Raw genomic sequence first — 16129 nt, 5'->3', positions numbered from 1 at the left:
TCAGAGAATGCTCACAAACTGAACCCTCGCCAAATTGTGTTTTGCGGCTGATTACTTGAAACTACTGCACAAAAGTTATTGAGTTGTTTTGTGTCAACACAACCAGCAGTTCAAGGTCACAAATAAAGTTTGAAAGATTGACAACACAACGGTCACATGTTTTGTTGCATTGAAACAAAAACTTAAGGTGTGGCCAAATTTTTTTCTTTTCTCTCTCTGATAAACAGTTCTCCCTATGGCATATAACTGAAAAAAAAAAATACTCAAATGGCGGCAGCACTCTATATTTCCACAACAATGTCTTGACAATGCTGTGATGGTGCACGGTGCGAGCTCTAGTTGATCGTACATGAAATCGGACACTACCTCTATGTCCAATCTACCATGGTTTTGTAGATTTTCTCAGCAAATGTTACATGTTGGAAAAAGAAATATCAAATTATAAGCTCTGAAAATGCATTTCTATTGTGAAGTGACAATGTTTTAGTCATAATCTATGCAATCACCACACATATGCTCGATCTGCCTGTGCCTCTTGCACAGTAACTCCACATAACCAGAAGTGCACAAGTCTACATCGAATGTGTGCCACGGCTTGACCTCTGCATGTTGCGCGTGGGTGCATAAAATCACCTCATTCATTTGCACGTAGTCTTCGACCGGCGTATGGACCCGACCCCTTGCGACGAAATGTTTACATTTACATGCAATAGGGAGAATTCCAGGTATCTGGTAATGTTGATTCTGCAGAGCTCTGCAGAAAGCATTTCTAAACTTCAGGCATTCCCAATATTGATTTCAAGCCAAAGATGATATCCTTCCCTTTAATTTTCACAAGAGAGAAGAGAAAAAGTCAAGTACAAATTTGCAGCATGAGTGGGAAATTGACTCACCACCGTTCACACATGAAATGCTATCCATGCGATGTACAATAAAACCAAACTACAAGTGACATACAGTACCTTGATTGAATTTATTCAAATGTATAGCACCAATAAAGATCAACTGTGGGGTTAGAGTTGTTCTTGTCCTCAATGATGGACTGCAATTCTGCCACCATCAAGGCTGATGATATTGACCCCACACTTTAGAAACTCCTTCCTCTCATCATAAAATGTCTACAGCACAAAAAGCTGTGAGATTGAAAGACTTTTTTTCCACATACTAGAACACCATAAAGGCATAGAGCATTTCCATATTCTATCAGAAGCCAAACCAGTCATTAAATCTTTCCAGGATATGCTGAATCCTAGCCGTGACATTCATGCCTTGCTCTAGTCTGTCATTTGGCTGGTGATCCTCTACGTTGTCATCTCCACAGGCACTGTCTTGCGTTCTGATCCTGAAGTACGACACAATGGTACCCCGGCACATGGGGCATGCAGAAAGCAGCCCAATGCAGTGCTGGCAGACACACGCATGCCGGCAGGGGATGATGGTCCGGCTGATCGGTGCGTTCTGACACACCGTGCAGCTCCTGTCAATAACTCTGGAACTGCTGTCGGTAAGTCTGCTCTCCTCCGAACTGAGTTCCATTTGCTCTTCTGGGGATGCACCAGACTCTTCGGAGTTGCGTTGCTGTACATTGCGGTCTTCACTCTCCAAAAACAATCTCTGAAAGCCAAGCAGTTTGGGAGAACAGAGCTTAAAGCATCTTTGTCTGTGTTACTTATTCAAATGGCTGAAGCAAACATCTTACTTTCAAATGCATTAAAATTGTCAGGGACACATACAAAAGCTGCCTATTAAAAGAATACATTCCATAACATAATCCTCTCATTCCTTGAAATCCAACGAGTCAGTTAATTACTATAAAGTGCAGCAGTTTTTAAACCATTGTGAAGTCGGTACTTCCTGAAGGGCTTTGCAGCATAACACATGTATCATTACATGTAAAATCATTGTCAGTGCTACCATATTATCAAACTTCACAAAGTAAAAGAAGAAAAGAGAATACAATTATAAAAACTCTAGAATGGGAATCCAATTCACTCAAGTCCAATTCACCTGTGACTTTTGGCATGAAGGGAAGGGTATTATTCATATTTTACAAGATGTCACAGCAAAACAAATTTCCTATACACCATCAATTTCCATACTTTCCTCCCCTCTGCTCCTTTTCCCCAAGACACATTCCCATCACTAAGCAGCAAATATAAAGTTAAAAAAAAAGAACAGTCATAACAGTCTATTATTGCTCTCTCTCATGCACAGTGGGCTTGGATGATTGGAAATAATAGTATACCTGAAGGTCACACACTTGCCCCTCAGCAGTCACGATCACCTGACTAATCACATGACTTGATTTTGTCACTGTCTTGTCTGGGAGGTGTAGAATCCACAAGATTGTTTTCTGCAGACAGAAACAGGTATCAGAGGGCCAGATTGTTTCACGAGTTGATTGTGAAAATAAAAATGAAACTAATTTGTAGCAAACGTGAGGGTAATAACTCCTACAAATTGTAAGTATAGTTAATACCTTTACTTTTATCTCACCATAGATTAATTACCTGGAAAATATGAACTGAATGTATAGTTTGCTATAATTAGAAAAACATGACTCTTTCCTACATTTTGACAATTACTGTCTAATACAGTCCATGTGCGAAGACATACAAGTTATTTCATGACAAAATGCAGTAACATTGAAAGTTATGTGTAGCAGAGTAAAATATGATTTTTTTTTTTGTCAGGATAAAACTAAAATATGGATATCAACATTTAACCACAGATTTCAAGTCAAGATATAATTCATGAGAGGAATATCTTAGGTAATGACAAGGTAAAATAAAGAACTACCCATGAAATGAAAAATAAAATGCATACCTGGTACCACATAAAATTGAAGGATGCTTTGAATGTATGATTTGTTCACCACAAAGTGCTATCAATCTGAGCAGGTGTAGAGAAATATGACTATTCTACACATAAGTTGAAATGAAAAAAAAAAAAAAGGTATCATTATTGTCCTGCATCACGTTCTTGCATTTACAAATTGCCAGACTCGTAAACTTACAACTGCAGCATCGGTCTGTGCATTCTCGTCATCACCAGCATCCCAACCTTGGGTCACAAGGACAACCAGTGGATACCTGGTTCTTGGTAGTGGCCCAAGATCAGGCTCAGACTCCAGGGTAGTACTGTTCCTTTTATTTGCATTTGACTTTTCTGTGACTCGAAGATGAATCTGCCTTGTGTTGTCTTGTTCAAGCCTTTTTTGTTGGTATGGAGCATCAAAATGAGATGAGGACGTGAGAATCATAATTTTGCATTTGTTACTTTCATTATTATCATCATTGTACTTGTAAATAGTAGTACATGTGTAGTACTGCTGTTGTGACAATAGCAATACTGTGGTAACATTTGTCGTATTATTTTCTTATTATAATCATCAATGTCATCTTTATCACAACATCATCAGTACAATTGCCTTACCAGGTCAAATCATACAACATATCCGGGCAATTACCCCCAGAGGGCAATTACCCCCCGGCTAAATACTGGTTAGTGGTAAGGTTAGAGTAAGGATTAGGGTTAGGGTTAGGTTTAGGGTTAGGAGTTTGGGTTAGGGTTAGGGTTAGGATTAGGTTCAGGATTAGGATTAGGACCAGGGGAAGGGTCCGGGGTAATTGCCCAAGGGGGTAGTTGCCCTAGACCCCAGGAGGACATTCATATTATTTGCAAAGAAGCTCAACACAAATTATACTCTACACAACTCTCAAGTGAAGTAAAGTTATTCTGAGGTGGTTGTCCAAATTTATTGAAAATTACTGTAAATTTGTAAGATAATTTTTATTTGTACATCTAAATGCTGTCAGTATCTTTCAACTTCATACAAAATTATCAGCCCAAAACATCATGTGAGACAATGATACACATCTTGCGTGATATCAACATTCATTGAATAGTCATTGTGCAAACTGGCAGGCTTGAGTACTCTTTCAAAATAAATGTATCAGAATACACCTGCCCTGTATCTTTCTTACTGCTCTCTTTCACAAAATTTAGAGTACAATCAATCTAGCACAAAAGAAATTTGCCTGCGTCCCAATTCTTCAATTAAAGGTTCATTCCTTTTTCAGAATGTACACTGTATGAACTATAAGAGACCTGCTGAAACATACCAATACTTAGAACTGTGAGACAGTGATATTTCCTGAAGTTGTGCCTCAAAATTGGGCAAATGTGACCCATTCTGTCTGGACCTCTCACAGGATTGAAGAATCTTTGTCAGTCCTGCACACTCCACTACCCAAAAACCCATCAGAGAGCATGGGACCAAAGTCTCCACTGTGATCAGAACACCCTCTGTAAAATAAATGTAGAAAGAAGGGAACTTATGACTGAACAACGCAAAAATATTAGCTTCTGATGTTAGACAAAGGCACATAGAACAATTTTAAATACATCATCAAATAAACATTGTAGAGCCTTGAAGATGCATTAAGTTGGTTCCCAATTATAAACCAACATGTTTGTAAACAAATGGCTTGCTACTTACTATGCTTGCTTAGAGGCCACGTTCAACTTAAAGGTAATGTTTACTATTGGGAGCAGTGAGTTAAAATAAGTTCGAGTTATCACATTTCATACATATGTGTAGGTCAGTTGTATAACGAAACATCCTATCATACAAAGTTTTCGTAATATAGCCTAGGAAATATCATTATTTTTCTTACTAAACTGTAACTGTAGATGGTTTAGACTCGAAACAATTTAGGATAACGATTGTTCACATTTTGTATATTTTAACAATACTTAACATTGATAATACTGATTAATAGTTTCACATTGGTTGTTTCTGTCCCTGACTCACATTTTAGAACTATTTTGGATTGCTCAATAAAGCTGGGTTTTTGTTTCATCTGCAAATAGTAAATAATGACTTTATAGCCTTTAAGATTTAGGGCTCTTGAGTGTTAGGGTCAGCGATAAACCAAGTCTGGGATGGTGTTCATGATATATAAGATGTGAGGCGTTGTGCACATTGTGTGTTGGTATGCACTACCTCTAACGGTTTACAACAATAAACACAAATACATCTTTATCCAATAGACAAAGGCTAACAACTTTACTGCAAGACTCTCTCTGAATTTCACTTCAGCCCACCTCTGAGGGATGCTACACCTCTGGTCTTGTCATCAAGCTTCATCTGGAATGGGAGGGTTGTGGTGAACATGGGCGTCTCGGGTACAGGCTCTTGGTGCTGCCAGGAATCATCATCTGGGATGTGAGGCAACTCAAGTCTGCTCCATGAATATAAACATGAATTTTAAGAAAGGGAATGGAAAATAAGAGTTTCAACAAAAAACAAAACAAAGTAAGAAATGCCCAGGTTAAGAATTTTTATTTATAAACAGATGGGTTTTAACGTATCAATGTCAAGGAACTGCACAGAATCTGGGGGATGGCTCAAGACTTCACTGAGAAGGGAACAAGGATATACATAGATTTGAAAAAGGGCAATACTCAAATGAAGACTGATTTTAAAAAAGAGCAATACCCAAAATGAAGACTGACATCACACTTTGACAGATATTTCCATCTCATCTCATGGCTTTTTTATCAATAGGTCTTAGTCTACATACTTGGAATACAACAACTACCTTTTACTCTGCAATTACTTTACAGGGGAAAAATCAGTGAGTCAACAACTGTGTGGCAAATTATATATGAAGGCATAAAAGGTAAGTGTACTTAATTAGCAAATGTTTTCTTACCACTGCACAGCAACTATTTCATAAAGTTTTGACATGAATGAACTTGATCTATATGTACGGTACATTGAGTTTGGTAGGATGGCTGCATAGTGCTCAGGATCTTTTGTACATTAGCGCCTGGCTGCAAATAAAGCACATGCTTACTCAATGTTTTTCACTTTTTGTCACATAAAAGGAGAGAAGAGTATACAAATAATGACTGCTGTGAGGGGCACAGTTAAAATTATGGGCCCAAGGTGATGTGAAAACCGTAACTATGCCCGAAGCGAAGCTGAGGGCATGGTTATGGTTTTCACATCACCGAGGGCCTACATAATTTGAACTGTGCCCCGAATATCAAGCAGTCATTATTTGTTTTATATACCGAAAATATAGATTCCAAAATATAGATACCGAAAATATAGATTCTAGTCTCTTTTACAGCACTCATAATCAATGTTGATCGACAGCACGGCGGTCATATCATTGGTGCTACATGTGTACTGAGTGATCATCACGTTTACAGTGTACGGGGCTGCAAGCGTGCGAGAGTTCCGAGGGTTGCGACCACTGGTTGCGACTGTCTCCAAACGTAAACCAGGGCACAGTGACCGCTAGTCTCTTTTACAGCACGATGATCGAATGCGCGGCGGTTGTATCATTGGTGCGTACATATGAGCGATCTATGTGTACGGGGTCGCGAATGTCTCCAAACCTATCTACAGGGCACAGTTGAGTTACTGTGCCCCGGTGCCGGGCACAGTAAATCAAATATGGGGCACAGCTATTTTCATGACTCCCCTTTTAACCAATCAGATGAGAGGATTCTATATGTATACGAGGTATATAATAACAAACAACTGCAGGGTCGTGGAATATATGTACACACTATTAGTACTATAGTAAATTTATTGCTGTAAGCAATAGTATTGCTGTATGTACGTCCATCTCCTTTTCTTTTTTGCTCTTCCATTTATCAACAACAAAAAAAAAATCATCCGTCTACCCCTATCAGTTTTAAGACATCATCACAAGCAAAAACAAGATCATTCATGACCACAATTGTATTTCATCTCTTTGGATTTTTTTTCTTTTTTTTTTTTTCAATCAGCTACAAGTTTCACATACTGGCATAGTTTAGACCAGCTAAATTTTACACATAAATTTTTAGACGTACAGTTAAACTCGCATAAGTCGATCTTCTCGGGACTGAGCAAAACACATCGACTTAGGCGAGTTTCGACTTGTGCGTAAGTCGAAAAAAATCGACTTACAGTTACAACACGCGTACACATGTATAATGTACATTGTATCGTATGTTGTCTACTTAGTCTAGCAGCCAGAAAGGGTCCCCGTGCACCCACCCTAAAACAAAATTCTACGATATGTTCAAAGATCGTCAGAACCTGTCTTTTCCGAATCCGGTTGTCGCCAGTGGAAAAAAAAAAGGTTGCGCGCGCGTCTAATTTGCATATTTCTAAGATGGGCGCCGCCCGTTGCTAGGAGACGGATTATTTTTGAATAACTTTAGTTAGGAATAACAAATTACCATAAAAATGGTATCATTTTGAAGAGAATTAAATTTCCTACAAGCTGATACCCCATTTGATGGGATAAATAGATGTTGTCATGAAATATTAAGGAAGGAATTATGTTTTTTAGCATTTTTCTAAAAAGATCCGGAATTTGGTTATAATGTTCTTTTCCATACATTTAATATGCATTTACAAATAACATTTGGATTTTCCTATAATTATCCCCCAAACATAGCTATTATCATGTGAAAACGGCTTTCCAATACATCAATTCCTTTAAAAGTTACACGACATTAAAGGGGATATGGTTCAATAGGTTTTACAGCAATATCTAAGGGTTATAATGTCTCCGCGCGCAATTGCGTAGGTTCTGTATGTGGGGTTTGTTGTAGATCACTGCTATCTATTGATCAAATCTCATCGAAATCGGCGAAGAAAGAAAGAAAAATTACACTTTCTATTCCTTATATGAAATAAAAATGTTTTTTTTTTTTCTATTCTGTGTTACCAAATTCAATCCATTCAGCTTCCCATATGAACAGTTTCTTGTCTTTTTGGATTCCCTCCAAGAACGTGAAATTAATCACAACTTATCTGATATTAAAAAGTTAAAGAAAAAACATTTACGTGACAGTTTCCTCTTATTGGAAGATTAAAGTGAAAAAAAAAGAAGAATCTTATGCTAAAAGCCCTAAGAAATAAAAAAACTTGTTAAATGGCCTTTCAGAGTTTAAAATGAAACATGGCTATCTTATTTTTTCATAACAAAATGAAGGGAAGTATCTGTGTAGTTCATGTCGGCCCATACTGGGTTACATCATAAATTCTTCAGAAATGGTCCCCGTGCACCCCCCCCCCCAAAAAAAAAAAAAAAAAAAAAAATCTACGATAGGTCAAAGGTCAAAGATCAAGTGAAATACATGCTCTCCTATTCATCCAATTAAACCTAGGTCAAATAAGGTGACCATTCAACACATTTGTGACAAACATGCCATTATAATATTTTGCCAGTTTTGTGAAAATGTAATCACACATTGTCCACATGTACTATAGACCATTTAGGAGAATCATGCATTATGGCGGAGGCATACCAGTCGTCATAGCGACATTTCTAGTTTAATATTACAACGAAGATTACGACTATTATTAGCAGTTGGTAATTAAGTGGTGTACGAAGACTAACTCAAACAATACATCATTATATGAGTGGCTATAATGTACAATTGATAAAAACCCAATAATTTTTTTTTTCAGGTTATACAGTGCGTATCAAAAAAAGGTAATCCAACTTTGGCGGGCTACTACTTTACAATTGTCAGCTATGGAGAGCTCAATGTTTTAATTCTAATGATATCACAAACCATCGAAAGCTATGCTGCCGGCTGAAAGCAATAACAAATTTACTTCTTGTATATTATAGAAAGAATGGCCACGCGAAAGTAACAAGATTAATGCTCTGTTACTGGGAATTTGAAAACAATAATGACATTGTTTCCATTCCTGTTGTGTCGTTGGTTGTTGGCGTGTTTCCTTTCAAAGAGTGAAAGTAGTAGTAGGTTAATAGATGTCGGCGTTAAAGCTTGTACAATATAACAATATTGGTCAAAGTTTATTCTTCCTAAGGTTCATTTTTTTCCCCAAAGGTTCGTTATTCCGGAGGTTCGTCATAATATAGATAAACGGGCCCAAATTAGTTATTGCTGAAAGCAATAACAAATTTACTTCTTGTATATAATAGAAAGAAAGGCCACGCGAAAGTAACAAGATTAAATGCCCTGTTACTGGGAATTTGAAAACGATAATGACATTGTTTCCATTCCTGTTGTGTCGTTGGTTGTTGGCGTGTTTCCTTTCAAAGAGTGAAAGTAGTAATATAGTAGGTTAATAGATGTCGGCGTTAAAGCTTGTACAATATAACAATATTGGTCACAGTTTATTATTCCGAAGGTTCATTTTTTTTCCCCCAAAGGTTCGTTATTCCGGAGGTTCGTCATGATATAGATAAACGGGCCCAAATTTGTTATTGCTGAAAGCAATAACAAATTTACTTCTTGTATATTATAGAAAGAAAGGCCACGCGAAAGCAACAAGATTAAATGCCCTGTTACTGGGAATTTGAAAACGATAATGACATTGTTTCCATTCAAAATTCAAAATGGTCACCTTCCTTGACCTAGGTCTAATTGGATGAATAGGAGAGCATGTATTTGGGAATTTTAGGACTTTAACTTGACTTTGGCCCTTTCATAAGTTTATGCATTAAGTAATTTTCAAGGTATGGAGAAAAAGTGCAATTTTTGTATTGTGTAGAAAATTGTTACCATTTTCATCTGGCCTTTGACCCTAAAATTCATAAGAGAATCACTGTCAGGCAGAACATGCATAAATATGTACTAAGTTTCAAGATGCCATGAGCCACTTCCGAGACATGGAGGAAGAAGCAAGTTCAGCACTTTCTCTTGATCTTTGATCTTTGACCTTTTTGGCAAAAAAAAAAAAAAGAAATTGCCAGAGAATCTCTATTTTTGGTTATACATGCATACACCAAGTTAAAAAAAAAGTCCTGCTGGCATTGCATAAATATGAGGGAAATAGTAAAATTTTGAAGTGTTGCCCTTGACCTTTGACCCCATGAACCCCAAATTCCCTAGATAATCACTTCCAGTCAGTACATGCATAATATATACTATGTTCCATGAAGATACCTTGAACAATATCCAAGATACAGAGAAAAAAAGTAAAATTTTAACATTTTCACTTGACCTTTTCACATTTGACCTTAACCTTATCACCCCAAACTTTTACCAGTGAATTTTAATTAGGTAATACCTGTATACACTAAGTTTCAAGAAAATATCTTTAGGCATTGCAGAGATATGAGGGAAATAGTGAAATTTTAAGCATTTGACCTCGACCTTTTGACTTTTGACCTTGAGCATGTGCACCCAAAAGTTGATAGGCAGAATTTCACCCCCAATACACATACATGCCAAATTTCAGTTTTTTTTTTTTTTTTTTGTTACGCTGTCCGCAAAATTCATTACGGACTGAGAGAAGGACGGACGGAAGGACGGACAACCCAAAAACATAATGCCTCCGGCACCACTTCTTGGCGGAGGCATACAAAAGAATCTAGATTACATAGGTGAAGTAATCTTTGAAGATATGTAAATATTGATATGTACGGTATTGAAACTGTCGTGTTGATTATCCTTATGGTAAGTTACCACTCTCGTGGAATTCACTAAGCTGGGTCCACTTTCTCGATTCGCCCGAAATCGTGGTCTTACTCGGGGACTAATCGTGCTGATCATCAGATAATCAAATCTTGATGTCAGTCAAAGACATTGTGTTGATCGTAGTAATTTTTCGAACAGTCCAATAATTCTTCTACGATCAACACGATTACCACCATAGACCTCAAGATGTGATAAGCCATGATAAGATCACCACGGTCACTCGTAGACTAAGAATCGATTTGTGGTAGATAGTATACATGTATTAGCATATCGAGACTCGCGACAATGGCAACCTAGTGAAAGTGTTTAACGTGCAATGTCAATAATCTTTTGGGTATCGATAATGCACATTTATAGTTACTCTATCTAAAAAGGACCGGCGGACGAGTAGGGAATGGATATCTGAAAACATTGGATGGTGTATTTAATTCATGCATGAGTTAAAATGTTATTCCAGCGGAACTTACATGCGCTCTAAAAGTGGATTGCACGTCAGATGCGCCTATAGCAGATACACTTCAAATCATTTTAGCAACTAATTTCTGTGGAAAACATGAAAATATTGTATTCCTTGTGGTTAAACATTTACACTCTGAATATGTCTAATGTTTAACACATTAGTCATACACATACATCCTTGAACACAAACACACACAACACAAAAGTATACAAACCTGCATAAATATAAACGTGATATATATATATATATATATATATATATATATATATATATATTATATATAGATATAGATATATTATATATACATAGTTATAGTATATACATGCACACATACATACATACACGCATGCATAGTTAATGTTCCCTCAGACATTTCCCTCATGTTTTATAGATCCATGCATTAAGGTCTACTTAACCATAACATTTTTTTTCTCTCTCTCATTTTTGTATAATATTGATTATTAGTCACTCCTAACGGATTTAACAACCAAGTTTACGTTGTATTGCATTTAAATCAACCCATGAAATCATTTTCTATAAAAAAAAAACCCCACAGAATTTGAAAGCGACTGGATTTGACTTGCAACTATTCGTTTTTATCAATGCCATTCCTTGGTATTTGTAATCTATCTATTACGTAGTTTCTTGGCAATAATAAACGTATGAGCAATATGTTTAAAAACCATCAGGCGAACCACCAAAGAATGAGAACACGTATGTGCGATCTTATCTTAAAAAAAATAAATTGATTTCATGCTAGAGCATGGTGAGAAATATTTCGCTTGTGCGGTATACATGTAACTCTTATTTCGACATCTAAATAAAGCATTCGAGTTTGATGTTCCATGAATGCATTAATGGCGTATTGAATAAATTCACGAAATTCATGACTGAGCTCATTTCCCCTGCATGAATGCCTGTGTGCGATACTGGAGGTGTGAGTATGTGTGTGAAGATGATCAGAAGAATGAGAGTTGATGAAGAGAAGTTTGATTAATATCGATATGTTGGAAACCCCTATCCAGGTAAGCCCGTTTCGGCCGTCATGAAATTACACCTCTCGTAAGGCCTTCATTCTATTTGATGAAAAAAGACGTAAACTAAAAGTGAAGCTGAGTAGATCAAAGGTGATAGCGAATAAAAAATTTAATTTGTTTTCATATTCTACAAGATTTAATGATATTTAATCAATAATTTGGATGTAAGAAGTGATAGGGTCTCATACTTGCAATGATTATTATAGTATTACACGCGTTACGCAAGTGCGGAAGTCGACATTACCCTTAAATTTCTGTATAACCGTATTGAACCTTTTCCCTTTAAAGGGAAGATAAACCCCAAGAACAATGTGGATTGAGTGAAAGCAGCAACATTAGTAGAACACATCAGTGAAAGTTTGAAGAAAATCGGACAATCGATGCAAAAGTTATGAATTTTTAAAGTTTTGGTGTTGGAACCGCTGGATGAGGAGACTACTAGAGGTTATGACGTATGAGTGGACTACAATATCAAGAAAATATAAAGAAAATACTACAAAAATCCATTTTTCATGAAAATTACAAATTCCATCAACTTGATATTGACATTTTATGTTAAGGGTAGCAATTATTCCCCCTGCTTTCTGAAAGCGGTTGGTCCACTGCTCTTTCATAATTCTAGAAAAGTGAATTTTTGTTGAATATCCTTTATATTTTCTTTGTATTGTTGTCCACTCATACGTCATATCCTCTAGTAGTCTCCTCATCCAGCGGTTCCAACACCAAAACTTTAAAAATTCATAACTTTTGCATCGATTGTCCGCTTTTTCTCAAACTTTCACTGATGTGTTCTACTAATGTTGCTGCTTTCACTCAATCCACATTGCTCTTTGGGTTTACCTTCCCTTTAATGTCGTGTAACTTTTTAAGAAATTGGTGTATTTAATAGCCGCTTTCACAGAATAATACTTATTTATGGGGTTTAACTTAAGGAAAATTCCGATGTTATTTGTAAACAGAAATTAAATGTATGGAAAAAACATTACTGAAATCTGTATTTCTTGGGAAAATGTATAAAAAAAAATCCTTCCTTCCTTAGTATTTCATAACAACAACTATTTATTACATAAAATGGGGTATTAACTTGTAGGAAATCTAATTCTCTTTAATATGATACAATTTTTATGGTAATTTGATATTCTTAACTAAAGTTATTCAAAAATAATCCGTATCCTAGCAACGGGCGGCGGCCATCTTAGAAGTATGCAAATTAGACGCACGCGCAACCCTTTTTTCCGCTGGCGACAAGCAGATTCGCAAAATACAGGTTCTGACGATCTTCGAACACATCATAGATTTTTTTTTTTTTTTTTTTTTTTTTGGGGGGGGGGGGTGCACGGGGACCATTTCTGAAGAATAGTAACCCAGTATGGGCCGACATGAACTACACAGATACTTCCCTTCATTTTGTTATGAAAAAATAAGATAGCCATGTTTCATTTTAAGCTCTGAAAGGCCATTCAACAAGTTCTTTATTTCTTAGGGCTTTTAGCATAAGATTCTTCTTTTTTTTTCACTTTAATCTTCCAATAAGAGGAAACTGTCACGTCAAATTTTTTTCTTTAACTTTTTAATATCAGATAAGTTGTGATTTTGGAGGGAATCCAAAAAGACAAGAAACTGTTCATATGGGAAGCTGAATGGATTGAGTTTGGTAACACAGAATAGAACAAAAAAACATTTTTATTTCATATAAGGAATAGAAAGTGTAATTTTTCTTTCTTTCTTCGCCGATTTCGATGAGATTTGATCAATAGATAGCAGTGATCTACAACAAACCCCACATACAGAACCTACGCAATTGCGCGCGGAGACATTATAACCCATTGCTGTAAAACCTATTGAACCTTATCCCCTTTAATGTCGTGTAACTTTTAAAGGAATTGGTGTATTGGAAAGCCGTTTTCACATGATAATAGCTATGTTTGGGGGATAATTTTAGGAAATTTCAAATGTTATTTGTAAATGCATATTAGATGTATGGAAAAGAACATTATAACCAAATTCCGTATCTTTTTAGAAAAATGCTAAAAAAACATAATTCCTTCCTTAATATTTCATGACAACAACTATTTATCCCATCAAATGGGGTATCAGCTTGTAGGAAATTTAATTCTCTTCAAAATGATGCCATTTTTATGGTAATTTGTTATTCCTAAATAAAGTTATTCAAAAATAATCCGTCTCCTAGCAACGGGCGGCGGCCATCTTAGAAATATGCAAATAAGACGCGCGCGCAACCTTTTTTTCCGCTGGCGACAACCGCATTCGGAAAATACAGGTTCTGACGATCTTCGTACATATCGTAGAATTTTGTTTTAGGGGGGGGGGGGGGGGGTGCACGGGGACCCTTTCTGGCTGCTAGACTAACTCTGGAGCCGAGAGCTGGAGCGGTGTGCCCGATATTTGCCCTTCAGCAAGACACTTTATCCACATTGAATATTACCGTTATTCACTTCCAAAATTAAGAGCAAACATCTGACATTTATTCTAGCATCTTATGGAGCCGATTGTTACCGCTGTTCATTTCCAAAACTGAAGGCAAACATCCGGCTTTTTTTTTTTTTTTTTTTTTTTTTGGTGGCCCGGCGTGCGTTTTTGGTGACCCCGGTCGCATATTAACCATTCGCGAAATCGTGATTCGATTCGCGAAAAGACTCAGCTAAGTATATACAGTAAGGCATAGATCGCTACACTCGGCAGGGGCTACGTCGTCCTTTCACCAGGTCTGGGTAACGGAAACCAAACTCTCGCGTGAGTTCTTACGTTACCTATCGTTAATGTCAACGAAACATCGTTAATTTGCGCTTGGGATCGTTAGCCATCGTTACTACAACTGCGTTAATTTTCCCGATCGTAAGTTTGCGTTAATAGGGAGCTTTAGATTTTAGACGCGCGGACGTTCAAAGAGAAAAAAACATGATCTGAGCGTGCGCAGTAACTTGATCCGCGCTACTGCGCACGCTCAGATCATGTTTTTTTCTCTTTGAACGTCCGCGCGTCTAAAATCTAAAGCTCCCTAATAACGATTCAGGTGAAACCGCTTGCGTTAATGAAACGTTAATGTTTAATAACGCAAAGTTTCTTTTTGTATACTGTATGTAAACAAAAACTGGCGTCTCGTGATTTTGACAATGATTTATAACACAATAAAATCTTATTCGACTTAGGCACAGTGAATTCAATGGTTTTTCCGTGAAAGTGTTCTTGGAATTTCATCGACTTAGGCGAGTATTCGACTTAAAAAATTCGACTTGTGAGTGAATTAATACACGTAAGTCAATGGGGAAAAATCGGGACTTTTTAAAATCTTCGACTTGCGCGATTATTCGACATATGCGACGTCGACTTAGGCGAGTTTAACTGTACAGTACATGCATAAGCCATAACCCCGCGCCCGTACTTTACACCTGCATACAGACAGAAAGACAAACAAGGACTACACGACTGATTCAAGTAAACCGAAGTATGAAATACAGTACCAACGCTGTGATAATAATGATGTCATTCACAGCACACAGGATCGAAGTTCTCAACTCATTTTACAATCAACATGCAACATCAACAAGCAACTGTTTTAACGACACGTTTTCAAGGCAGTGGGACTGCGAGTGCGAGTAGCTAGTAACTTGCACATGAGCAGCAACAGCTTCAGGCAGCAACATGATGCGCAGTTTTAGGACTGTTATCTAAGGTAATTAGAAACATCCTGTTATACTACACGTATCATAAAGGCGACTCACCTTTGTAGGTACAGATAAAATGCCAATATGCAAAATATGATGGCAATAATAGACAAAAGCTCGCTCGATATCACAGATGATTCGCCTAGCAGATACTCGTTTTCACTGGCCATGTTTAAAATACAGTGAAACCCCGTTATAACGAGGTCGGTGGGACCGGCGATTTACTGTACCTCGTTATAACCGGCACCTCGTTATAACCGTACGCATCAAAAACAAAGAAAAACATAAGCACGACATCGGAATATACCCATCAATGAAAGAAACTTAAGAACATCCTTTGTGTTGTTATTACACAATTATGGATCATTATTATTGAGATAATAAAGGGAAATTATTTGTGAATTAGACGAAAAAGTAGGGGTTGAAATGAGATAATTCTTTATTGTAATTTTTGTTTGTTAATTTTTCCTAAC

At 36.9% G+C, this 16129-nt stretch overlaps 1 protein-coding gene across 1 annotated transcript; it reads right to left on the bottom strand.

The window, feature by feature from the left end:
• Positions 1–255: 255 nt before the first annotated feature.
• On the bottom strand, positions 256–15826 carry LOC140228377 (cell growth regulator with RING finger domain protein 1-like). Its single transcript, XM_072308603.1, has 6 exons — positions 15714–15826; positions 5110–5246; positions 4125–4308; positions 3017–3212; positions 2246–2353; positions 256–1614 (listed from the first exon to the last, which is right to left on the bottom strand). The coding sequence occupies exons 1-6, from the start codon at positions 15824–15826 to the stop codon at positions 1204–1206; spliced, it is 1149 nt and encodes a 382-aa protein (XP_072164704.1). The 3' UTR covers positions 256–1203.
• Positions 15827–16129: the final 303 nt, after the last annotated feature.

Source organism: Diadema setosum, chromosome 1 (genome assembly GCF_964275005.1).
Source record: "Diadema setosum chromosome 1, eeDiaSeto1, whole genome shotgun sequence".
Lineage (NCBI taxonomy): Eukaryota > Metazoa > Echinodermata > Echinoidea > Diadematoida > Diadematidae > Diadema > Diadema setosum.
Note: the sequence above shows the minus strand (reverse complement) of the source record. Positions and strands in the feature narration are given on the sequence as shown.